Source organism: Raphanus sativus, chromosome 9, assembly GCF_000801105.2.
Source record: "Raphanus sativus cultivar WK10039 chromosome 9, ASM80110v3, whole genome shotgun sequence".
Classification (NCBI taxonomy): Eukaryota; Viridiplantae; Streptophyta; class Magnoliopsida; order Brassicales; family Brassicaceae; genus Raphanus; species Raphanus sativus.
Genome location: NC_079519.1, coordinates 29,509,979 through 29,535,276, shown reverse-complemented (window position 1 = coordinate 29,535,276; position 25,298 = coordinate 29,509,979). Strand labels below are relative to the sequence as shown.

Below are 25,298 nucleotides of genomic sequence, written 5' to 3'. Positions count from 1 at the left end.
ATATATTTTTTTTTTGGTTAATCTTGACTAATTCTTTTGTAAAGACACTTATATGACTTGACACTACAATACAACTTGATATTTCAGATCACGTGGTTCTGTTTCTATGAAATTTAGGATAAACATTGATACTTGGGATCAGACACAATGATGTGGCCAAAATGGAAATCTTGAAGATGACAATAGCCACATGCACTATTTAATTACGACTACAAGGACAATTAGAATCTTAAATGTTTGGGGCATTACGTCCACAGTTTGGTTTCCAAGATCGACATCTTTTTTTCTTTCTAAGATCGACATCTTTTAATCCTTTAATCGCTTTTATCAAAGAAATATATTTGTGTTTGAACGGACCTTGTGGTCAAGTGGCAATGGACGGGCCTGGGACGCCAACACGTTTCAGGTTCGATCTTCCTGCTATGCGAAACTAAGTCACATTGTTCTATTCACCTAACGCGGATATGGGTATATACTTTAGGACCTATTTGAATGTCCAGGAGAAGGAGTCCATCCGCGGACTTGCGACTCCCCCAGGGATTAGGTCTGGTTCTAATAGTGACCCGGATTTAACCTTTTTTTTGTCAAAAAAAAATATATTTGTGTTTCATATTGCAATTACAGGTTGTAACAAACATTTCATATAAATATCTTATTAAATTCAAATACATCACCTTATATCGCACCTGGCTTGTATCCTTCCTTGAGTGAATGAAATCTTGTGTTTAAAAAAATATTCGAATACATCATTGCACTTAAATAATGTATCCTTATCATTTAAAACGAGAAGTCAGAACCATTGCATAGTATCAAGTGTCGTCTCCATTTGAATCTGAAAGAGACCACGAATACCATGGCGGAATGACCTACTAGATCATTCCAAATGTGATTAATGCTTTGTTTCCAAATATGATTAATGTTTTGATTAAACAATTTAATATGTTTGTCTCAAAACTACAAACTCCACAATCAGTGTCTTAGCCGCATGTTGCTTTCACAGGTCAGATTTTTTTTCTCTTTCATTTTCCTTTATAAAACAAAATATCTTCATTCATGCAACCAAATTCCCACTTGCATATTAAACAATTGTGTTTAAATAATATAATCTTTTTGCAAATATCATATAATTTCTCTATATAAAACCTCAGTTACATAGAAGACTGCAACACATATATCATAACATTGTCATAAAGCTCATAACATATATTTTAAAGAGATGGCTGAATCTTTTAGAGCTACTCATCACTTCCTCACGTCTCTTCTCATAACGGTAGCCATAACCATAACCACAATCAAGTCGGTCCATACAACAGCAACAAACACAGAGTTCGTAAAATCATCATGCACAGTCACAACATATCCAAGACTCTGTGTCACTTCTCTCTCAACTCATGCCAGTCTCATCCAAACCAGCCCCAAGCTTATGGCTCACGCGGCTCTCAACATCACATTAGCCTCGGCAAAAGCTACATCAGTAATGATGGTGCGTCTCTCGAGTAGTAGACGGCTCAAGCCAAGAGAAGTCTCGGCCATGAGAGACTGCGTCGAGGAGTTAGGTGACACGTTGGATGAGCTTAGGAAATCAATTGGTGAGATGGGTCAGCTAAGTGGCTCGAGCTATGAGGTATACATGAGTGATATTCAGACATGGGTTAGTGCGGCTCTGACCGATGAGAACACGTGCACCGACGGATTTGAAGGAGATGACATGAATGGGAAGGTTAAGGTTTTTGTTAGAGAAAGGATTTTGGTTATTGCTCATTTAACGAGTAATGCTTTAGCTTTGATTAACCACTTTGCTTCTCTTCATGGTAAGAGAGACTGAGATATTTTTAGTTTCGTTTTTATTGAAAATTTCTGTTTGATATTGTGTGTATAATATATATATATATATGTGTGTTCGTGTTTAAGATTCATGAACCAATATGTACCAAATAAAGTGTTTCCTGATAAAAAAATTGAAAAATGATTTAAAAATATATTCCAACAAAACATTTAATACTTTTGTGTCCCAACAATTATAGATGCATCATTTTCATACGTTAAAAACTGTCCAGTGACTGTAGAAGAAAAAAATACTACTTCGCAATTAATAACTACTAATTCAGTTCATTCAATTATCTTCCACTAATATTTTTGAAATTTACATTATATTGATCTTAATTAACATATAATAATATATACATGTATGCACATAGAAAACTATAAAAAATCATGAAAATCAACATTATAACAAAAATGCATTATTGTTCAGGGATTGAATACAAAAAAAACGTCTATTTATTAAATTTCAATTCAATTGATACATTTATTCTTTATTTAAAATAGTATAAAATAAAGTAAACTCACGTGAAGAAAAGCTGTTTTCCTCCCACTTTTTGTTGAATAATGGCAAACCAACTGCTTGCAGTTGTTAGATTTTACAAATGGAATCTATCTTACACAATTCACACTCAGTACAGTACTAGTATCTTTTAAGGTATACTAGTTTTTGATCCGTCCGTCCGTGCGGATGTTTGTTCTTCGTAATTATATATTTTAACTTTTGAAAATTTGATAAATTTAATTGTTTATACTTATTGTGTTGTAGATTAATAAGTTTTTCAAGTTTCACTTTATTGTGTCTATTCAATGTGAAGGTTCAATTATACTTGTGAGTATTATTAAATTATAATATAAATATTTTGTTTTAAAGTTAAGTATAAATTTCAAATATTTTTTCATATTTTTTAAAACAAATACATTATTTATTCTTTGGAATGTTTTTGGAATATTCTTTATTGATAAAAATTAGAAATAATTATAACATGTCAACGAAATTTAAGACAAAAAAAAAAGTATTTGATTTGTTGTGTGGCAGTGACATGGGTATGTAATTTTGTGCAACTCTTAGGGTTAATTTCTTTTTGTACTTCAGCCTTAATAGTTTAGATATTTTTTATTTAAAAATGATAAATATAATTTACTATTATTCTACATCACATTTACAAGCACTTTACAATATATCACTATATTGTATCACTATATTGTATTACACTAAAAAGATAAAAAAAAAGTTGCTGATTCTGGTTAAGCATTTTCAACAAACCAGGTTTAGTACAATCACTACAAGAAAACATCGGTATTCTGAGGGACATACCGAGGGAAAATGAGTTCCTCGGAATTTTCTGACGAAAAATCGAGGAAATACCGAGGAAACCAAGAAATGTGGTTTCCTCGGTATTTCCTCGAAAAATTTCGAGGAAATTGCGAGGAAGACACATTTCCTCGAAAAATTTCGAGGAAATTGCGAGGAAGACACATTTCCTCGGTATTTTTTGAGGGAATACCGAGGGACAATAGGATTTCCTCGAAATTTCCTCGGAATGTCCTTTCACGGTTGAAGGGTTTGATTTAAAACCCCTTGTTCGTCAAAATACCCTCGAAATATTTTGAGGAAATTTCGACGAAACAAATGATTTTCGGTATTTCCTCGAAATTCCCTCACAATATTTCGAGGGAATTTCGAGGAATAAGGGGTTTTAAACCGAAAACAACGTTTTGCGGATTGAATAACACGTATATAACCTTCATTAAGTGTCTTAGGCAGATTATGAAGTCAAACTTTAGGGTTTTAAACCGAAAATAATGTTTTGCGGATTGAACGGAAACCACACAACATAAGAGAAACACTTATACATTTTAATAAACGTTAAAGGGAATACTTACAATTATTTTTGTAATTGTGTTATTTCATTGTTTATGATCATCTATACAAAGAAACCTCATTAGTATAAATTATATTTGTATAAGAAATGACATAGAGGAAAAAAATCGATGTTTTCAAAACCCAAACCATATTGTGAGGAAATTTCGAGGAACCTGCTTTCAAACTCTGTTTCCTCGAAATGTCCTCACATATTGTGAGGAAATTTCGAGGAAACAGGGTTTGGGGTTTGAAAACATCGTTTTTTTCCTCTATGTCATTTCTTATACAAATGTAATTCATACTAATGAGGTTTCTTTGTATAGAATGATCATAAACAATGAAATAACACAATTACAAAAATAATTGTAAGTTTTAAATACTTACAATTATTTTTGTAATTGTGTTATTTCATTGTTTATGATCATCTATACAAAGAAACTTCATTAGTATGAATTACATTTGTATAAGAAATGATATAGAGGAAAAAATCGATGTTTTCAAAACCCCAAACCCTGTTTCCTCGGAATTTCCTCACAATATTGTGAGGAAATTTCGAGGAACCTGCTTTCAAACCCTGTTTCCTCGAAATTTCCTCACAATATTGTGAGGAAATTTCGAGGAACCTGCTTTCCTCGGAATATTTTTCATTAACTCGGCAATCCTAGCCGCCAAACGTTTCGCGAAAATTAGATTAGAAGATTTCGAGGAAATTTCGAGGAACCTTATTAAAAATTTTGTGAGGAAATTCCGACGGACAGTGTCCGTCGGACGTCTCATAAATTAGGTTTTACGTTCTTCTCTTCCCCATTTCTCTCTGCCTCTCCTCTCTTCCTCTCCTCTCTTGCGCGGCCTCCTTCCTCTCCTCTCTTCCTCTGCGCGGCAAATCCCCTCTCTTCCTCTCCTCTCTTCCTCTCCTCTCTTCCTATCATGTAAGTTCATCTCTCTTCTCTTCCTCTCTTCATAGATCGATTCTTTGGATGTTAGATCTCGAAATTTAGGTTGTTAGGAAGGAAATTCTAGGATTGAATGGATAGCTTAGGATTTTCAAGTTTGGATTGTTGTTATATATTTTTTTAGTTCTTTTGTGTTTTGGGTAAAATTCAAAATGTTTTCATGTTTAAAACGTTTTTTTTGATTTTTAAAAATGTGTATATGATTTTTTTAAAACGTTTTTTGATTTTTTTAAACGTTTTTTTTTTTATTTTTAAAAATGTGTATATGATTTTTTAAAACGTTTTTGAATTTTAAAACGTTTTTTGATTTTTAAAACTATTTTTTATATATTAAAACTATTTTTGTACTTATTAAACTATTTTTATATATTAAAACTATTTTTGTAATTATTAAACTATTTTATATATATTAAAACTTTTTTTGTAATTATGAAATTGTTGTTTTTTTTTTTTTTCGATTTATTTTGTGTTTTGGTTTAAAATTCAAAACTTTTTCATGTTTTAAAACGTTTTTTAATTTTTAAAACGTTTTTTGATTTTTAAAAATGTGTATATGATTTTTTTAAAACGTTTTTTGTAATTACTAAACTATTTTTATAATTTAACCTCTTTTTTATATATTTAAATTATTTTTGTAATTATTAAACTATTTTTATATATATTAAAACGTTTTTTAAAGTTTACAGTAATAATAAAACGTTTTTTATAAATTTTTAAAAATATTTAAAAACCTTTCTATATTTATAAACGATTTGTAATTTTTTATAAATTAAATATAAATATATATATTATATATATTATATGTATAAATCATGTATACTAAAAACTATATATAGTAATTATTAAACTATTTTTTTATATATTTATATTTTTGTGATTAAAAACTATTTTTGGATTTTTAAAATTTTTATTTATTAAAACTAATTTTTAATATATTTTAATTTGTACAATTTTGAATAATATTATCTAATATATTTTCAATTTCAATTTTTATTTTATATTTTATATTTTCGAATTTCATTGAAAAAATTAATATTTTTTTTTATTTATTTTTTTGAAAATTCTGAGGAAAGGGTTCCCTGAGAATATTTCGACGACCACGTCCGTAGGAAAATTTTGAGGAATTTTGTGACGAACCCTCGTCCTCACAATTTCCTCGGAATTACTGTTCCTCGAAATTCCGTCAGAAAATTTCGAGGAAATTTAGAGGAAAATGAAATTTCGAGGAATTTTTTCCGAGGACCTTTTTCCTCGGTATGTCCGACGACATACTGAGGAAAAAGTCCCTCAGTATCTGCGTGTTTTCTTGTAGTGAATTCAACAAAGATCTTCGAGACTGACCACAACATCAAACTGTTGGAGTTAGCTTTCACCCACTTCCAGACCTGATCCGAGATCTTGATTCGAGAGCAATAACGCCCAATACAGTCCCCAACAAGATCCAAGGAAAGAACATAGGCCTACTAAGATTAAAACCCACTCCAGGCTCAAGAAGTCAAATACGCCGAACATAACAGAGTCAACCAAAACATAAACGAAATCATCACTAAAAGCACTTAACCCACGCCGAAGATCACATCACCATTACGATCAGCCAAGAAAACCTATAAAAGAAGAAAGAATAACCAAAGAGAAAGAGGGATTCTTTCAATTGCTAAACTGTACTCTAATTAGCATTCAAAATCGACTGATGTCTTGCATCCTCTGTGTTCATCTTTGATATCATCGATAAAACATCTATTTTCCATATCATAGCCTACTTTTTCTATTTTGAGCTTACTTATCAGTCAAGTTACTATTTTCATAAATCCTATTTATGAGTAAATTTTAGAATTCATAACAAACAAAGCATGAGTCTCTCTCAACTTCTTCTCTTCACACAAATATATAAATCAACCAAGTGTGAGTAATCGAAAGAGGCCAAAAAAGAGCAGCCATGTCTTTAACCACTTTAACGGCTTCCATTGCCAATCTAGAATCTAAAGTAACATAGAGACTTGTATAGATTAACCAGCAGATGCATGTTTTTTTTATCTCACAGAAAGTATCTTGTTGGATAAGTTTCAATAGCTTACAGTTCAAATCATTTTTAACAAATCGGTTAAAGATAGAAGGAAATTATCTACTTGTATTAGAAATAGGAAAAAGAAAGTTTTCTAGTTACATTAGAAATACTATTAGTAAAATAAGTCTTAACATTCATATAAATATCAAAATCGAGTTGAGTTGTGACTTTGATAATAAAAATACAAATGACTTTGAGTGTAGTTTTAAGAGAATTTATAAAGATTAATAAAGAGAGTTATATTTATACAATTGCTATGTGTGTTTTAAAAACTATATATCTAACATCCCAACAGCTTCATCCAAGTGACCATGTGCGCACAATCCCTTAAACAATCTTTTGCTACACCAAAGCTATAAATTACTGCTTCTCGCTTTGACTTGTTCCAAGAAAGATATACCTCAAATAATCAAGATACTTATCTTGATAACAAAGCTCATCAACTACTAAGCTACAAGCGTTGTTACTAGGTATTAGAGCATCCAAGACTCAAGCCCATTAGTGTTTCAAATGCCAAAAGAAAGCCCAAAATGTTTAGGGTTTCCAGGCAAATAGATTTGTATAAGTATAGCTCTTATGAGAACTAGAATGTAACTTTGAGAGTTGTCTCAAAACAACCCTCCCCCTCTTATCTTAATATAAATCAATCTATGTTTTAATCTCTTGAAGACAATCTAAAGCTTTCATCTTTCATTTAGTTTCTTGCATTCAATAAAGCTCTTCATGAGCTATCTATTTTTACATCTTTAGAATACTATTTTATGAAACTCATTTGAGTACAGATCTATTTGTTTTGGATTTCTATCACTAGGAACATAACCAGAAGCTAGAAACTCTCTCTAAATGTGCTCTAGCCTCATGAAATCTCCTTAACTTAACCAAACAAAGAACCACTGAATTCAAAACAGACGAGTCAGGAACAATGCCGTTTCTTTGTTTTAGCTTTGCTATAGTCTATCTAAGTGTGCTCTAGAGTCCTATTTAAATGTGCTTGATATACTTGGTCGGTTTAATCCGTACTTGGTCGAATCGGTACACTTGGTTGAATCACTTTTAGGAATCTAAACCGGTTTTCTTGTTGCAAATCGAACGGTTATTAAGCTGTTAATAAAGTTTCAACTTGATTTCAATCCGTGACACTTTAGTTGAAATGACAGTAACACCTCTATTTGAATCAAAAATATTTATTAATTTACAAAATATTAATTTATAAAATTTTACCATGTATTTTCATTTTTCAATAATATCTCCCAACTACAATTTTTTCCCTTTACAAAAGGAGTAACTGCAAATTTATTTTGGTTTTCTTCTTAGAAAATTTGTATGAGTAATTGAGTATTATATAAACTGTCTAATTTGAAAAGATATTCAATACAATTGATTCCATATTAAAATTAAGTACAATAATTCCAGTCCTTGTCTGTTCTAATTTCATAGTCATATGATTAGTAGCTATAGTTTTCATTATTATTAAGCGTATATATATATTCTAAAACAAGAGTCAATAAGAAAATTATAAGAAAAATGAGAGATATATCCATAATAATTTAGGATTATAGGCAGGAATGATGACAAGTTGTGAAGGAAACTTATTCACGAAGTGCAAATATATGAAACAATAAAAGTAAAAGAGTTATGAATATTATTGGTAATTGTTTACACTTGAGTTTGTTTGTAAGGGATAATTTTACTATTTACGACTCTTGTGCACGGGTATTTTTATAGCATCTTTTTCTTTTCTTTTTTAACACAAATTTTTATAGCATCTATTTTCTTTCTTGTAATGAAAGACAGACGCTTTGATTGGTTTAAAGCTTAGAAACAAAAGAAGAACATAGCAACGTTACGAAAATGCTGCAATAATGCTCTTCATTTATGTTATTCGTTGCATGTCAATAATATGATTATTGAATAAAAGTCAATAATATCATGCCAACATTGCATTGCAAGAAAAGGTTTAATCAATACACTAGAATAAAGGGCCAATCATGCGTACTTAACACACTCTTGAAGATCTAATTTTTCTATTATAGATAAATATTTATGATTTGCTTTACTAAGACAAAATCAAACTCTAGTGTGCCCTATGATTTGTATGTTCTTTTTCTATGATTTGTATATTTGCTGACGTCATACCCTTATAATTAAGCTTATATGACCATCAATACATTTTGATGATGGAATGAATTCCGCAACTCAAAAATCAACTAATTATAGAAATTCACACCTCATCATCTGATCTCTTCTTCTTTTGATTTTCTTTCGAATATGTAAATTATGAATGTTCGCCACTAATTATACTCGTTCGATTGTTCAAACGCGCGAATTCATATACTAAATCCTCTTTTTGCAAAATCATAGCCATTAACCTATATATAAATATTATCGCTCTGGTCTCTATCAAAACATGCTCTATTTTGTTGTATTTTATTTTATTTCTACACTTACCAGTTACCACTAGAGAGAAAAGAACATGATACGATGAACCAAAAGAAATGGTTGTATTACACTCTTGAAACAACACAAAATTTTCTCAGAAAAAAAAACAATACACATTAATACATTATACATGTGCCATGTCATGTATATGAGTTATCGTCTAATAGAATGATATTAGGTTACACTAAGGCCCACTTATTAGACCGGAAAGAAAGTTAGTTCGTTGGCCATGGCTGACTTGACAGTGTCTAGGACCACGTCGAACTCGCGGATCCAATCATATACTTGCAAGTAGGACCAGCCCAGCGGCTTCAGCTACAAGATGAATTGGTGTGACTTTACCGGTTAGGATCAAACCAGCTTAACCGATTGCTCCTCAAGCTGCTTCGTGCAAAGAAATCGAGTGATATGATGGTTTTGTTTATAGAATTCTCACTTTCTCAGTTTCCTGAATGTAAAAGTTATTAATGTGATTAGTACAGTCGGTTTGTAGTTTTCATCATCCAATGAGATAATTTAAATGTTCATTTTGGATACAAATATAAAATCAACCGTACTTATTGATTGTGTGGAGCGGTTCTCTAGAGCAAAGTGTAATGCTCGTAAAAATTACTGGAAAGTGAACGTTTGAGATGTTTTTAGTGTTGTAAAATTTATGTTTCATAGAGTAATAGAGGCAATCTTTCAAACTCATTGGTTAAGCTCTATTATTTTATTTCATTATTTTATATTGTACATGGATGTGTACTATGCATATATATACCGTACAGTGTAAAACACCACCCCAGTAAATGAGTTAGTCATTCATATAGAGTATGTACGTATTACTCACGAAGATAAATCGTTTCTGTAGTCTGGAATATCCTGGCTTAATGGTAAGAACGGACTCATCCTGCATCTAGATTTCGAGCTTGAACCTTGATGGAGAAAACTATTGCACGATTGTCTTTAGAAACTCCACACAGGAATTGACCATTATTTTCGGCCCATTTGCAAGCGTGGTGAGCTAGCCTATCCATGGATCATGCATTCCTAAAAGAATAGTTTAAGTCTATTTGATCATAAGAATAATTCCTGAGTTATTAAAAAATAGTTTTTATGTATATATGTAAAACATACTAAAATGAAAAATCATAGTGTTTGTAAGTGGAGAGTTGAAAAGATAGAAAGCAGACTGCTTAAGATTTCACCTTTTTATTTAATTTTACATTAATAGCAATTTCGCAGACATAGGAGAAAAAGAAAAATGCCATCAAAAAGAAAACGAGAGAAAGTCTAGCATTAGGTCATAAATATTTCACCATAAAATATAATGATCGATATGATCCTCTAATTTCTCTTATCATTGCTTTATTCGAGATTAAATACCAACCTTTGAACGTATAAATGTATAACGTCTTTAACAACCTAAAAATAAGTTTATGTTAATTAAGCACATTTTATATAGTTGTGTTGGAAGAAATTTAGAACCTCTCCTCATCGAATGAAGATTCAATTGCGTGGTATTGTTGATTCATCTGAATTTGATGTATACTACAAAAGTAAATTTTGTTATGTTGATTGAAATCACGAATTAAAAGACCAACGTGGTCTGAGGAATGAGTATACAAACTGGGGCCAGCACCGAAGGCGATAAGGAGCTTTTTCATCACGATGATGTTCCCTGGTTTATTACGTAACCATTCATGTCAAGCCACGTTATTTTATTACTGAATTTCTTTATTTTCTTACGTTTTTTTGTCAACAGTTATTCTCTTGAATCACAGTTCCCCTTATAATATCACATATTCCTCTTTATATCTATCAAGACTAGCTGGTGTTCCCCAAAAAAATAAAAAAAATCTATCAAGACTAGCTAGGAGGACATTGTACTAAAACATTATATTATCTTAAAATTTGCAAAAGAACATGCGATTTTAAGAAAGTAGGATTGTTTAGTTCAATCCAAGAGTGTAGTGATATACTGATATGATAACTGAGAAAACATTAACACCAGAGAAGATTTAAAGTCTAGAAAGTAAATAAAAAGGAAAATGTTTAGTTTTAACTTTTTTTTAATCGATAGGACGTTTTTTTTTTTAACGTCTGAATCGATTATTATCGATTAATTATGCTATTACAATGATGAGAATATTACAAAGACGATTATACAGCCGACAATTCTACCATCTTGTGAGAATACACGCCTGACTGCACCTCTCCGAGCCGTCCTATGAGATCCATGTTCGATGGTACGCACTGCACCAAGCTGAAGATCTCCTGTAATCCGTTTCTCCATAAGCTGCATAATTTGGTTCTGGGATTTGAACCCCAGACCTCCGGGTGTAGAAGCATTACATGAACCCTTAGTCAAATCATTACATCGATAGAACGTTTGGACCGATTATAATATAACTATTTGAATTAGTTTTGAAAAATTGTCTCATTTCAATAGTTGGTAGAGATGGATATAAAAATATCACATTACTTCACTATCACACACAGATAAAAAGTGAAAACTTATGCAACACTTCTTCAGGTAGAGAAAGAGGAAGACAGTGATAGCTTAGTTATAATTAAAGACCCCCCAAAATCCAAATAGATTCTTATGTTTACAAAGTATGAAAAAAATACAAATTAATATGAGGACATTTCCTTTTGCATCATTAGAGTTTTTGTCCCTCTTTACATTTATATGCCTATAAATATGTGTACATATAAGCCTAGAGAATCCGCCATTATCGGAATACTCTTAAGTCTTTCATTATCTCAAACATAAACTAAGACAAGACGCTTTTGTCTCTTTGTCCAAAATCTACGAGGAATCAAAAGAAGAAGAATAAATCGAATATTCTTATAAGTCTTGCGTATATATAAGAAGAAGATTCAAGTGAGTTTATTTCAGTATAGAGAACCATGTCTGATTTATAATTGTTGTGATGTGATCGAATCTTATATAGTATCGAAAATGTTTGACGTTCGTACACGAGAACTTAGGTTATAAGTACAGCTCTTTTTTTTTTGCTAACTCACAACTATTTCTTCTTTTTTCAGAAAAATACAACTATTTTCTTTAGACAACAACATTGGTTTTCTCCTCCTTTTAATGGAAAAGTTTGTATCCTTATTTCACGTACGACATTTTAAATGTTGTTCATTGTTATTCTTCCTCCTTTTAGTAACATTTTCATCAAATGTAGAGTCAGATAGGAAAGAAATAATAGATGGGAGGTAATTATTGTTTCATTCACGCAGATTATGGAAAGTTAATTACTAGTTTGTAACCATGCATACTATGATTCTAGTTTTTCTTTTCTTAACATTTTATGTGTGGAAATTCAATCGAGATGAGTTATGAGTATTCAAACGTAACATTTTTCATAATGAAATGATACTTTACCCATCATTACGTGTTTGGAAAAGAAAAGATACATCTCTATTTAAACTTACTTAAATACTTACTTTAGTTACATGCAAATCTTTCTATTTACCGATGATAAATCAAGTAGTATATTTTACAAATTGCCACATTCCAGAAAGAAAAAGATCAAATGGAAAATCTCTCACGCATTCCTCCCGGATATCGATTCCATCCGACCGATGAAGAACTCGTAGACTATTATCTTAAGAATAAAGTTGCATTCCCTGGATTGCAAGTTGATGTTATCAAAGATGTTGATCTCTACAAAATCGAGCCATGGGACATCCAAGGTATGTGTGTCCAGTGTCCTTGCATGGTAATATACAGTATTAGTTGTTAAGGTTCAGATGTTTTTCTAATTAATTCATATAATTAATTGATAATATATGCATTGCATCATGTTCTTTATATGTTAGATTATTAACTCACATTTTATATATGTCGATAATGTTTTCTTTTTAATATGCAGAGCTATGTGGAAGAGGGGCAGGAGAAGAAAGGGAATGGTACTTCTTTAGCTACAAGGACAAGAAGTATCCAACAGGAACACGAACCAATAGAGCAACAGGCTCGGGATTTTGGAAAGCAACAGGTCGAGACAAGGCCATATACTCGAAGCAAGAGCTTGTAGGAATGAGGAAGACTCTTGTGTTTTACAAAGGCCGGGCTCCAAATGGTCAAAAGTCAGATTGGATAATGCATGAATATCGTCTCGAGACAGATGAAAATGGACCACCTCATGAGGAAGGATGGGTGGTTTGTCGAGCTTTCAAGAAGAAACTAACGCCTATAAATTACAACAATCCAAGAACAATGATGGGATCATCATCAGGGCAAGACTCTAATTGGTTTCCACAGCAGATGGATGTTGCTAATGGTAATTACTACCATCTTCCTGATATAGAGAGTCCAATAATGTTTCAAGGCTCATCATCATCATCATTACACCATAATGAGAATGACCCTTATGGTGTTGCACTGGGCACTATCAACGCAGCACCAAGCACATTAATGCAACGAGATGATGAAGGTGATCATGGTCGTATTATTACTAATGATGCTTCTCATATGGTCATGATGAACACAAATATTGATCATCATCATCATCAATCAGGACTACTACTCAATGATGATGATGATTATAATGATCAACTGATGGATTGGCAAAGTCTTGACAAACTTGTTGCTTCTCAGCTAATCTTGAGCCAAGAAGAGGAAGCAGTTAACCAAGATCCATCTAATAATTTTTCGAATGAAACATAAAATCATCTCTTTGAAGAGAAACCATCTTCCTCTTGGGCTCAAAATACACACAAGTAAGATCCATCCTCAAACATGTGAGATATATATAATTAATTAATTGTGGGTCATCATGCTATCGATTGTAATTTTATACCAAATTGTTTATTTATTATGTACACTTTATAGTACTTTTGTGTCAACGTGTGTAACTTTCTAGTGTTATGGAATATATAACCACAATGCCTATACTTATTTATACATTATGGTCATGTATTTACGTTAAACAGATGCACTGTAAAAACAATGACACAACCAGAATCATCAAACATATGAAATCTGATAAAACAGAGACAAACAAGTTTGGGAACACAAAGGGATTACAACATGAACTGCTAAAACACAACCCAGTAAGAAAAACACAGTAGACAAGACTTGAGAGATGTGTCTGACAAACAACCATACCCGTAATTCTCTCTCTTTTGCCAGACACAAAGGGCTCAGTTAAATGGGCTAACGCAATTGCCTCAGGCCCATATAAAACACTTAAATGACTGGGCCTCATAGACCCATAATACATATTTAGGGTTTTAATTCCATAGTCTTTTATATTTAAAGGTTAAAATTTTATTTTCGTTGCTTCGTTCATCGCCGTCGTCGTTGTCGTCTCACAGGTTTCTCCACTTCTCAATCTCTATGTTTATATTAATGTCTGAAAATTGTGTGTTTCTGTGTCTGATTGAACTGTTTCGTATGTTTGTGAATTGACAGAAGAATAAGAAGAAACAAAGAGAGAGGTTGAAAACATGGCTTATGCAGCGATGAAGCCCACCAAGGCTGGTTTGGAAGAGCCACTCGAGCAGATTCACAAGATCAGGATCACTCTCTCCTCCAAGAACGTCAAGAACCTCGAGAAAGGTAGTGTTTTTAGATCTTTTCGTTTTGATTTTTTTGATGATCTTAATCAGCTCATTTTAGCAATCAACGTATTTATAAAATGTTCATAAATTAATTTTTTCATAGTGTTTTAACTATTTTAAGAAACCTTGTAGATGAATCAATTTAACGGGTTTTAGGTTTTAGTTTAATTCAAATAAAACCCTAAGGGATTGATTTAAACACTGAAGTAGTGTTAATTGATGTCTTGTTGTTGTTGGTGTTGGTAGTGTGTGCTGATTTGGTACGAGGAGCAAAGGACAAGAGACTCAGAACAAAAGGACCAGTGAGGATGCCCACCAAGGTTCTTAAGATCACTACCCGTAAAGCTCCTTGTGGTGAAGGTAAAGGCTTTGAGAAAACACTATTTGTATATGGTTAGACATATTTTATAACATTTGCTGAGAATTCGTTACAATCTTCTGTTTTGTAACAGGAACCAACACGTGGGACAGGTTTGAGTTGAGGGTTCACAAGCGAGTGATTGATCTTTTCAGCTCTCCTGATGTGGTGAAGCAAATCACTTCCATCACCATTGAACCTGGTGTTGAGGTCGAGGTCACCATCGCCGACTCTTAGATTTTTTTTTTGTTACTTTTTCTGCAAGAAACAATCTCTTACACTGATTTCTCTTCGGTTTATTTGGGAGTAAGACCAATGTTTTGTTGTCGTAAAATTTAGTTCCTGTGCTTTCTTTCTTAGTTGAGGAGATTTTGTTTAATCCCAAGTCTTCATTTTCATATATCAAGATCTTGATCATGATTACGTGCGACACAAGATTGTTGATTCAGTTAATTTCTTAAAAACCCCTTATAATTCTCGAGACAACTTGAACGAAATTAATATACAAAATACTTTTTCTGAGCAAGCATATGCCTCAACTTAGGAACATAGAGACATGCTATCTATTATTATAAACTGATGATTCCTCTCCGACAAAACAATAGTAGCATTCCTCAAAACTTAAATAAGTTTTTAGCAACCGACATGAAAAATTCCAAAATTTCAATCGGCAAGGCCAGCAAGAAAGAAACAGAAAGCAAAATCATCTTCTGAATCTCCCACCACCACCACGCCCGCCTCTTCTTCCACCACAACCATGTCCATTGCCGTTATGACCAGGAGTCTTCATGTTTTCAGGCAACGGGAGGATGTGATCTACACACTTCCTGTAGCTGAAATCGTCGGCAGAGTCGTCTTCCCTAACAAGAAAGAAGCACCTGCTTTTCCACATCGGGTGGGTTCTCACTTGGAAGGCTTTGATCCCTCCCCCAATCTTCGCGTCAGGCTCAGAATGTCCCTTCTTGATCAGATCTAGTAACACCGTATGCTCATACTGAAACAAAAATGAGTAAGTCAGGAACATAACTCAGTCCAACAAGTTTAAGTTAGAAAACTCCAATGAAACTGCAACAATGTGATTTAAATTGCATATTCCAAATATCTACAATCAATAATAAGAGACTTTTTTTTTTGTGACACAATAATAGCAGACGTAAAACATGTTTCTAAATAAAAAAACTCCATCACAAATCAAATCATATAACCGATAAACATAGTTTCAAAGCAGTAACTATAATAACAGCTGCAAAAGGAACCCACTTCCCGAGCTGTCTCATTTGGACTTCAATGCACAACTTTGCTATTAAAAAATTGGAACTTTACAGTTAAAAGAATGAAAAGACAAGAAGTAGTAGAAGCCCCAAAGAACCAAACACAAGCCACTTCCCAGCTACAAAGCACAAATTTTGATCATATTCACTTGATAAATCCTATAATTAAGCAAATAACATAACCCTATATACTCAATCAAACAAATCTTATTGAAAAATTGAAACTTTACAATTAAAAAAAAAAGCGAAAAGACAAGAAGTAAGAAATTGTAGAAGCCCCACAGAACCAAACACAAGCCAGTTCACAAGCTGTCTCAGCTTGGCTACAAAGCACAAGTTTTGATCATATTCACTTGATAAATCCTCTAATTAAGCAAATCACAAAACCCAATATACTCAATCAAACAAATCTTATTGAAAAATTGAAACTTTAAAATTAAAAAAAAAAAGCGAAAAGACTTGACAATATCTTATTGACATCGAGATCAGTTGGCCAAAAGTGCATAAACTTGGTGAAGTAATCGAAGATAGCCACGGAAGTAACAAACTCCTTCGGACCCAGTTTAACCGGATCCGACCCGTTAGACTTCTCTTCATCTCCCACCTTCTGCTTCTTCGACTCGCCTCCGCCCTCTGTTTCCTCCTCCGTCTGCTCTCTCTCGCGTTTCTCCGCAGCTTCGACTTCCATCTCTACTACTTTCGAGTCTGTGTTTACTTCGGAATCAACGATCTCTTCTCGCTCCGCCATTGTTAAGCTAGTAAAGCTTTCGCCTTTCACTCTTGATTGCTAGGGTTTAAGCTTTTGGGTTTGAGTGTCCTAATGAATATCAGTTTTGTTATGTCATCATCGATTTTCTATTGAACCGAACCGGTTTGGTTCTGTGTGTGTATAATTTTTTTTTGTTTTGTTTACTAGTAAACTAGATAAAGCGGCATGGCCCATAGCCCATTCTGTCTTGAATATCGAACCAAGTAGGGCCTTTAAGAGGCCTAAATATAATGGTACGGCTTCAGAAAAGTCTTTTCTTTTAACTCACCTTGCTGATCCCATTAGAGAAAGAGGAGTCTTTTCTTTTAACTCACCTTGCTGATCCCATTAGAGAAAGAGGAGTCAAACCACTCTGATGCTGGGCATAAGAGTTAGGACTTAGGACATCTCCAACCTTACTCTATTTTCTCTTCTAAAATGAAGTAAAAGTGAGTAAAAGTGATTATGAAGTAAAAAATGCTTCAATCCCACTATATTTCATATTCTATAATGAAATTTACTCTATAAATAGAGTAATCTATTTGTTTGTTTGTTCATTACTCCGTTATGGAGTAATAAATGAAATAGGATTGGAGCATTTTACTCCATAATCACTTTTACTCCATTTTAGAGTAAAAAATAGAGTTTTACATTGGAGATATTCTTAGGTGTCTATATTAGATTCGGCTGATTCTTTTTTATTTTCTTTTGATACTATGCTCATAGTGTAATTGTGGATTTACTAATTTTTGGGTTGGTTTAGTTTCGGTTCTTTTGGATTTAGTTCAGATGGAACTAATGTATAATCAATGTCTAAAATATTTTATCTTAAAAAAAGAATAAACTAATGAAATTGAATAAAATACTCAATATATTATTCAAAAATAAAATAAAATAAGTTAAACAGCCAAAAATAATTAAATAGTATGCAAAAAAAAACTACAAGAATCTCTAAAATACTCTAAATATCTAAATGACTTTTATAACATATGTACGAAATTAATAGATTTAACTGATTTCACATATTTTCTGACCATAGTTTGCATTTCAGTTCAAATTGTGCTTACACCCAAAATTTTCTTACTCTAAAAACTCAGGGTAATTTTTTATAACAGTTCGAACTAAATTTTAAAATTTGGTGTTCGGTTTCAGTTTAGATTTCGGATTTGATTTAAAACGTCCAAGCGTGGCCAGCATAAAGGATTTTGAAATCGGATCAAAGGAAAATTCGTATTCCCTAAAAAAAAATCATCATCATACTACTAAACACTGCGAGAAAGCTCGCCTCAATCTACACACATGCTAAAACATTAGTCCGGTTTTTATCCGAAACCTTTTGATTAGATACCACAGAAAGGGACTTTAAACAACTAGTCCGGTTATAATCAACGAAGTTAATGTACGAGATAAGGAAGACAAAGAAAACGGTTAAGCTTAAAGTGGAGAGAGTGTGAAATTAATTATAATCGAAAATGAGACACTTCGGTGGCTAAAAGGCTAAAGATACTCATGACTCAGTCTCATCACAAGTCATAAGTCTCATAACCAGCTTGCTCGCTGTGTTTCACAGGCACAAGTCAAACCCTTCACATGTTAGCATTTAATACTCTTTTTCTTTTACCTAATTCTTGTTTCTTATTCGTATATTTTCGTAGTCCCTTCCACCACTAGTTTTTTGCGTCCTATATTTTATTGTACGCATGTTGTATATAGTTTAGGTACGAAGTTCCTCTCGGCTCTTGATTTTCTAAAATTTATTAACAACATGCTCTAGTGGGTTTTAAATCGGGCAGTAACCCGGTGATGTCGGCATATAAAGCCACAATTTATGAAACTAATGTTTTGGTTGCTTGATTATATTTTGATCACATTCATATGAACATAATTTGTCGGATGCTGGATTATAGATTGCTTAATTTGATCTAAAAATATGCAATGCTTCTCAAAATTAATCATAACTTTTATGAAAAGAGCAAAATAATCTTTTATGAAATATTATTACAATCTTTCTAATCTTTCTTAATCGTTTCTGTAGTATCTTTATTTTAAAGGAATACTAGATTATGACCCGCCCTTTTCAAGGGCGGATATATTTTTTGATTTACTTTTTTATGAAACAAAATAATTTTTATATTTTACTTTGTTTTGTAATCATATTTATGTTTGATATTAAAATAGTTCCTTAAATAAATAAAATACATAGTTGAATATAATATTAATCAATAAGGATCCGACTGATTCAAATACAGCGGTTGCGGATGCGGGAGTTTGCGGATGCGGGTGATTGCGGTTTCAAGCGTTATTTAGCGTTTTGTATGACTGGCACAACGTTTGGAAATTGATGTATTTGCGAGATATTTGTGATTGGTTGATTATGAGATATTGCAGCGGTTTAATAATAAATTATCAATATAAACATATTATAACATTATAAATTATAAAACATACTATTGTAATACAATATAATAATTATTAATATAATATGATAATAATAGTATTATGTTTATTTTTTAACTTTTAATTAGTTGAAAGTTATAATTTTAATAATTTTTTGAAGATTTATATTAAATATTTTAAAAGAATATTTTTCTTCGTTTTATATGTTTATATCTTTATATATGTATGTATATATTTTTTTAAATTCTAATGAATAGCTAGTTTAAAGTTTTTATAAAACAAATTATGATATTGTTTGTGAATTTAAAATAATATATAAAAAATATTTTTATTTATTATATTCTCATTTGAATATCACCAACTTTTTTAAACTGAATATCAAGTATCTATACTATTAAAACTGAAATATCTTTGAAAATTGTGTAGAAACATGGATAACAATATAAAAAAGAATATAAAATTGTTTAGAAACATGTATAGCAATATATTAAAAAGTAACTGATTTATGTTATTAAAAAAAATTGGAAGTTCATTATATTATGAGAAACTATATATTTCAGCCAGCTTTAAAATTTACGAAAATGTCTCAATCTAAATATCTAAAAATATATTTTGTCTAAAATAGTCATAAAAAATTTAAACTTTATATACATATTTCAAATCTAAATAATAATCTAAATTGATTTATATTAAAAACAATTATTCAAAATATACATATATTCAAAAAATGATTTTACTAAAAATATTTTCCAATAGCTATTATAAAAAATGTTTTCAATATATATAAGAAAAATATAATACAAAACTCAGTTTCAAACACCAACTCAAATTAGGTTTTGATATTTTATATGAAGTTTTTAAAATATAACTTATTTAACTATCTATATGATGATACATATAAAATATTATTAATTATATGATACATATAATAGTGTCATGAAAATTAATTATAACACATTTTTAAAAGATACATCCGTACGGATGCATGGATCAAATGGATCAAAAGTATAGTTTATATATATTATAAGTTTGTAGATGGTCCATAAACAATAAAAATTTGGTGTTTATGGATCAAGTCCAGTATAATGTATAATGAGAACTTGATTAAACCAAGAAAGATATTTGAACCCAAACCAAAGGGACATTTAATATGACGCTCGGTTAGTTTTATGTGATAATTTCGGTTATGTTTAAGTAGTTTCAGTGCATTTATAAGTAGCGTGTATTATTAATTCTAGTATTATTCTAACAATTCTGAAAGAGTCCAAAACAACTTCTATCTAGTAGATAAAAAATAGAACTCTAAATTAATAGATTAGATTGTTCTTTTATTTTAAAACAAAGTCTACGATCTATTATTAGATTTTGATCTACACTCCACATAGATGTTTGATTTAACTTGTATCCAATGTAAACTCATAACCACTGGTTTTATAAAATATCTATGTATATTTTTATGTTTTGTAAATTACATTTAAAGTAAAATATATTATTTTATAATATAGATGTTAAATAAATATATATTTATTTGTACATAATATTATATTTAAAATTTATAACATGATGCAATTTGATGTAATTATATTATTCAAATATTAATTTTTTTTGTTTATTTACTTAAAAATGAAAAACATACTAAAAGTTTAATCTCTTGCATTAGTTTCTATAAATTATTATTAATTTTACGATATTTTGTTTTCTTAAAAATTGTATTCTCAAAATATTTTATATTTACTAAAACTAAATAAGATAATACAATATATAAATATTTTTTATATAATATATAATATATATTCAGTTTGTGTTTTTATTTTAACCACAAAAAAACAACAACCATAATTTTGTTATAGCCGCTACTAATATAATACGGTTTAATTAAAATGATTAATGGTCAAGATATGAATATTGATATCTGATTAGATAAGCTTTGGAATTATAATTAATTATTTTATTGATCTTAAATGTTGTAACAGAATCTGTAATAAAAATATATAAAAAGAAGTATTTAATTTATTCTAAATAAAGTAGCTAAATCTATAAATAAACGGAATTACCAAAAGTTAATTCAGATTTAATAATACAAATTACTTTTAAATGTTTTGACATAATCTGTAAAAATTTATAAAAATAAAATTTATTCTAAATGTAATAGTTAAATCTATAAATAAAATGAAATCTAAATCTATAAATAAAAAGAATTACTAAAAAGTAATTCATTTAATAATATATATTTCTAGTACTCATTTATTTTTAGATGAACTGAATAATGTTCATGTCAACCGAAAATCTACATTATCACATCATCACAATTATCCGGGTTTGCCTATCACTGGTGGAATGATCCCAGTGATCCCTGGTTTGCCTATCACTGGTGGAATGATCGCAGTGATCCCTTTGAGATCAGTTGAGTATTCGGATTTGGATACTTTTGAACAGGAGCATTTTTGAGATGTTGGAGGTCTGAAATATTTTATTAAAAGTTTTAATTAAAAAAAATTCATAAATTTGGGGACTTTTTTAATAATAATTTTCAAAAAAAACTGGAGGCACTAATCCAATATTCATTTTTGCTTTCTGAGGACCACCGCTGCTTTGAATTATCAAAAGACATCATCACAATTACAACATAATTAAAATAATTAATGTAGTAATAATGTTTGAATAACTCGAGTAGGTAGACTCTTTATATTACCATTTAATGACATTTTTGTCTCAGGTTTATGATTGATTTGAAAGGACAAAATGATTAATATGTTGTATCTTCCTTGGTTTCACATTATTATAAAATAATATATAATAAGATTTGCGTAAGAATGCTGTTCGTCATATTTTCAAAGTAAAAAAGTTAGTTTAAAGTTTTAACTCAAAGTTTCCATTAGTGAAGTAGAAATTAGAAAACGAAATCTATGTATAGAAAGTTGATTTTTGTGTGTGTGTTAAGTATATACGGTATATCAATGATTCACTATACATTACATTATATAAAGATTTGAGTAACCAGAAACTTGAAAGATATTTGTATAAACCATACTAGTTTTTGACCCGCGCTTTGAAGCGCGGAAATTTTACGATAAAAAATTTCACTAATAACTTAACAAATATTTTGGTAACTTTTAAAGAGTGTGTATTTAAAATATTTTTGCATTTAAATCAATGTTTTTAAATTCAACCGATTGTGATTATATCCGTTAATCCGGAGATCTGACAATTCAATTTTGGTTTTTAAAATATTCATATTAAAAAAAATCACTAACCTCGAAACTAACCAATTGAACTGATGGATGACTGATGGATGACCGATATGTAATCTTATAATCCAAAAATTTAAAGTTCATTATTTTACAATTTATGAAATTATGACGTTTCTACAAAATTTTAAAGAAAATGATAGATATAAAATAATTAAGATTAATTATTGTATTGTTTGAAAACATTGATAGTAGTATAAAAATATATTGTTTGGAAATATTGATAATAGTATAAAGAAATAAGTATATTGTTAGTATAAAGAAAGTAACATTAGTGATTTAATGTAAGTTTAACTATAAAGTATAAAGGTGTATTTAATTTAAAAACTTACAAAATAAATGTTAGGTCCAATAGAATGTTTCTGTTTTAATAAGATAGATGAGCCATATAGTACAAAACACATTACATTAATAAAGACGGGAACACGTACACCCTTTGTGTTACGTTCTGAAAGATACAATAAAAAAGAAAAATAGATTATATCACCAAAAGGGGAAAAGAGTGTTGTAGAGCTAAAAGCTCCTAAAGACTCTAAAACCCTAATGCAATAATAAACATACATACTATAGGTTATAACTAATTAACCCTCATATTCTAGAAATATTCCACTTGATTTAGTTCTAGCACATCGCTTCTTGTCCTTCTAACGACATGCCAACCATGTTCTCATCAAATAACCATTTCTCAAACAACGATAAAGATCCTTGCGATATCAAACCAGAGTCTTGCTCCATTGTTATCTCCGATTTGCTCACTTGGTCATGGAAGAAGCTTTCCTCCTGAGTCAAATTCTGAGTTTGTTCCATGGAATTGAAGCTAAAAAAAGATTGTTCAAACCCTTCTCCGCCTTCTTCGGTAGCTGCTGAAACAAGTGGACCGGTCTCTGAAACCGGTGATGATGAGGATGTAAGAGTTAATGTTTTTGGTGGGTCTTTCATGAAATCTTGAAGCAACCGAGCAATATTCTCAGCACTTGACGCATATACCCCTGATAGGAATTGAGTAGTGGTGTTGCTTGTAGTGGTGATTGTGGTTGTGGTATCGGAAGAAGAACCAGGGATGTTTTGTGGTATGATTGACAATGATGATGAAGATGGAGAAAGTTTTGATGATGGTTTTTTGTCTAAAGATAAAGCCTCGCATAGAGCTTGCTTTGCCATGTTTATATCTGTCTGAAGTCTTTTCTCCCATTGACCTTTGTTTGAGCTTTGATGTTGCTTTTGTGAAACAGTGTTCGATGAAGAGAAGGCATCATGATCTCCTTGACCAGATTCATTGATCTTCTTGAGCTTCTTCTTCAAGTGAGTGTTCCAATAATTCTTTATATCATTGTCTGTCCTTTCTGGAAGGTATGATGCGATGGCTGCCCATCTATACATAAACAATAACATATTTAGATCTATTATAGACTCGGGAAAAAGTAGTGTTTGGACAGATATAGTCTATAGATCATGTGCATGTATGTACCTGTTGCCTAAAAGGGCTTGGAGATGAACAATCATCTTTTCTTCATGCTCAGTGAAGTTTCCACGCTTAATACCGGGTCGAAGATAATTAGTCCATCTTAATCTGCAGCTCTTGCTACATCTTCTCAGACCTAAAACACCAAATTAACAAATATTTTAACTCAAGAAAATGGATAAAATGGTGATTAGAGATGTGTGGACAAACGAGTCGATGAAATAACTTAGGCTATTTATGACACTCATATTTAATTTATCATACCAACCAAGGCAGAGACTATATAAATTCAAACCTCCAAATAAGTTTAAAACAAAAAAAAAGGTAAAGTTCAGTTAAACAAACTAACTCGTTTTTGATCAAGAAACTACAAAGACAAACCTGTGTTAGTAGGGACAGATCTCCAGTTTCCAGGACCATGTTCTTGGATGTAAGAAACTAAGATGATGTCTTCCTCTGGTGTCCATGGCCCTTTCTTCACTGCAGTCTTTTCACAACAAGGTGGTCTTCCCATTTTTTGCCCTCTTTTCAATATGAAAATATATAAGCTTAGGGCAAGAAGTTCAACCTTTTGAGGGTTTTGATAAAGCTTATAGGACAAAAACTTAAACTTTGTGGGTTTTTTTAAAGCTTTCAGAAAGTTTTGAGGATTGAGACAAAGAAAGTCCAAATGGGTTTGGTTTTGTCTGAAAAATTAGAGAGATGTTGGTTATATATATAGAAAAGCGAGAGAGAGAGAGAGAGAGAGAGAGAGAGAGAGAGAAGGAGAGAGAGAGAGAGAGAGAGAGAGAGAGAGAGGAGAGAGAGAGAGAGAGAGAGAGACGGAGAGAAGAGAGAGAGAGAGAGAGAGAGAGAGAGAGAGAGAGAGAGAGAGAGAGAGAGAGAGAGAGAGAGAGAGAGTTAATTAGTAAGTAACTAATAAATTAATGGAATGAAAAGCAACAATAATGAAGGGACTGGCTTTGGCTTTGCTTTCGAAGAGTCAACATGGACAGCAAAATGCATTTACTCTCTGTCTTAAAAGTCAGCCTCCTATATCTCTCTCCTTCTATGGACTTACACGCTTTCAAACACAAATATTTGTTTTTGTTGTGACGTTTGTGTTTACTT

The 25,298-nt window shown here is 31.2% G+C and overlaps 5 protein-coding genes across 6 annotated transcripts; 3 read left to right on the top strand and 2 right to left on the bottom strand.

Moving 5' to 3' along the window:
- Positions 1 to 1,147: 1,147 nt before the first annotated feature.
- On the top strand, positions 1,148 to 1,914 carry LOC108825748 (21 kDa protein). The gene has a single exon (XM_018599098.2). The coding sequence runs from the start codon at positions 1,217 to 1,219 to the stop codon at positions 1,823 to 1,825; it is 609 nt and encodes a 202-aa protein (XP_018454600.1). The 5' UTR covers positions 1,148 to 1,216; the 3' UTR covers positions 1,826 to 1,914.
- A 9,959-nt stretch (positions 1,915 to 11,873) lies between these two features.
- On the top strand, positions 11,874 to 14,020 carry LOC130499476 (NAC domain-containing protein 101-like). 2 transcript variants are annotated; one of them, XM_056993583.1, is made up of 3 exons: positions 11,874 to 12,014; positions 12,661 to 12,835; positions 13,015 to 14,020. In XM_056993583.1, the coding sequence occupies exons 2-3, from the start codon at positions 12,676 to 12,678 to the stop codon at positions 13,806 to 13,808; spliced, it is 954 nt and encodes a 317-aa protein (XP_056849563.1). In that variant the 5' UTR covers positions 11,874 to 12,014; positions 12,661 to 12,675; the 3' UTR covers positions 13,809 to 14,020. The 2 variants fall into 2 exon arrangements, with proteins under 2 accessions (XP_056849563.1, XP_056849564.1); XM_056993584.1 differs by having other exon boundaries at positions 12,179 to 12,835.
- Positions 14,021 to 14,376: 356 nt separating this feature from the next.
- Positions 14,377 to 15,462, top strand: LOC130499477 (40S ribosomal protein S20-2). Its single transcript, XM_056993585.1, has 4 exons — positions 14,377 to 14,458; positions 14,556 to 14,702; positions 14,951 to 15,064; positions 15,157 to 15,462. Exons 2-4 carry the CDS (start codon positions 14,591 to 14,593, stop codon positions 15,297 to 15,299), a joined length of 369 nt encoding a protein of 122 aa, XP_056849565.1. The 5' UTR covers positions 14,377 to 14,458; positions 14,556 to 14,590; the 3' UTR covers positions 15,300 to 15,462.
- Positions 15,463 to 15,575: 113 nt separating this feature from the next.
- Positions 15,576 to 17,174, bottom strand: LOC130499478 (protein EMBRYO DEFECTIVE 514-like). The gene is made up of 2 exons (XM_056993586.1): positions 16,805 to 17,174; positions 15,576 to 16,058 (listed from the first exon to the last, which is right to left on the bottom strand). The coding sequence occupies exons 1-2, from the start codon at positions 17,079 to 17,081 to the stop codon at positions 15,766 to 15,768; spliced, it is 570 nt and encodes a 189-aa protein (XP_056849566.1). The 5' UTR covers positions 17,082 to 17,174; the 3' UTR covers positions 15,576 to 15,765.
- A 6,008-nt stretch (positions 17,175 to 23,182) lies between these two features.
- Positions 23,183 to 24,894, bottom strand: LOC108825930 (transcription factor MYB96). The gene is made up of 3 exons (XM_018599286.2): positions 24,570 to 24,894; positions 24,195 to 24,324; positions 23,183 to 24,098 (listed from the first exon to the last, which is right to left on the bottom strand). The coding sequence occupies exons 1-3, from the start codon at positions 24,700 to 24,702 to the stop codon at positions 23,348 to 23,350; spliced, it is 1,014 nt and encodes a 337-aa protein (XP_018454788.2). The 5' UTR covers positions 24,703 to 24,894; the 3' UTR covers positions 23,183 to 23,347.
- Between the last annotated feature and the right edge of the window lie 404 nt (positions 24,895 to 25,298).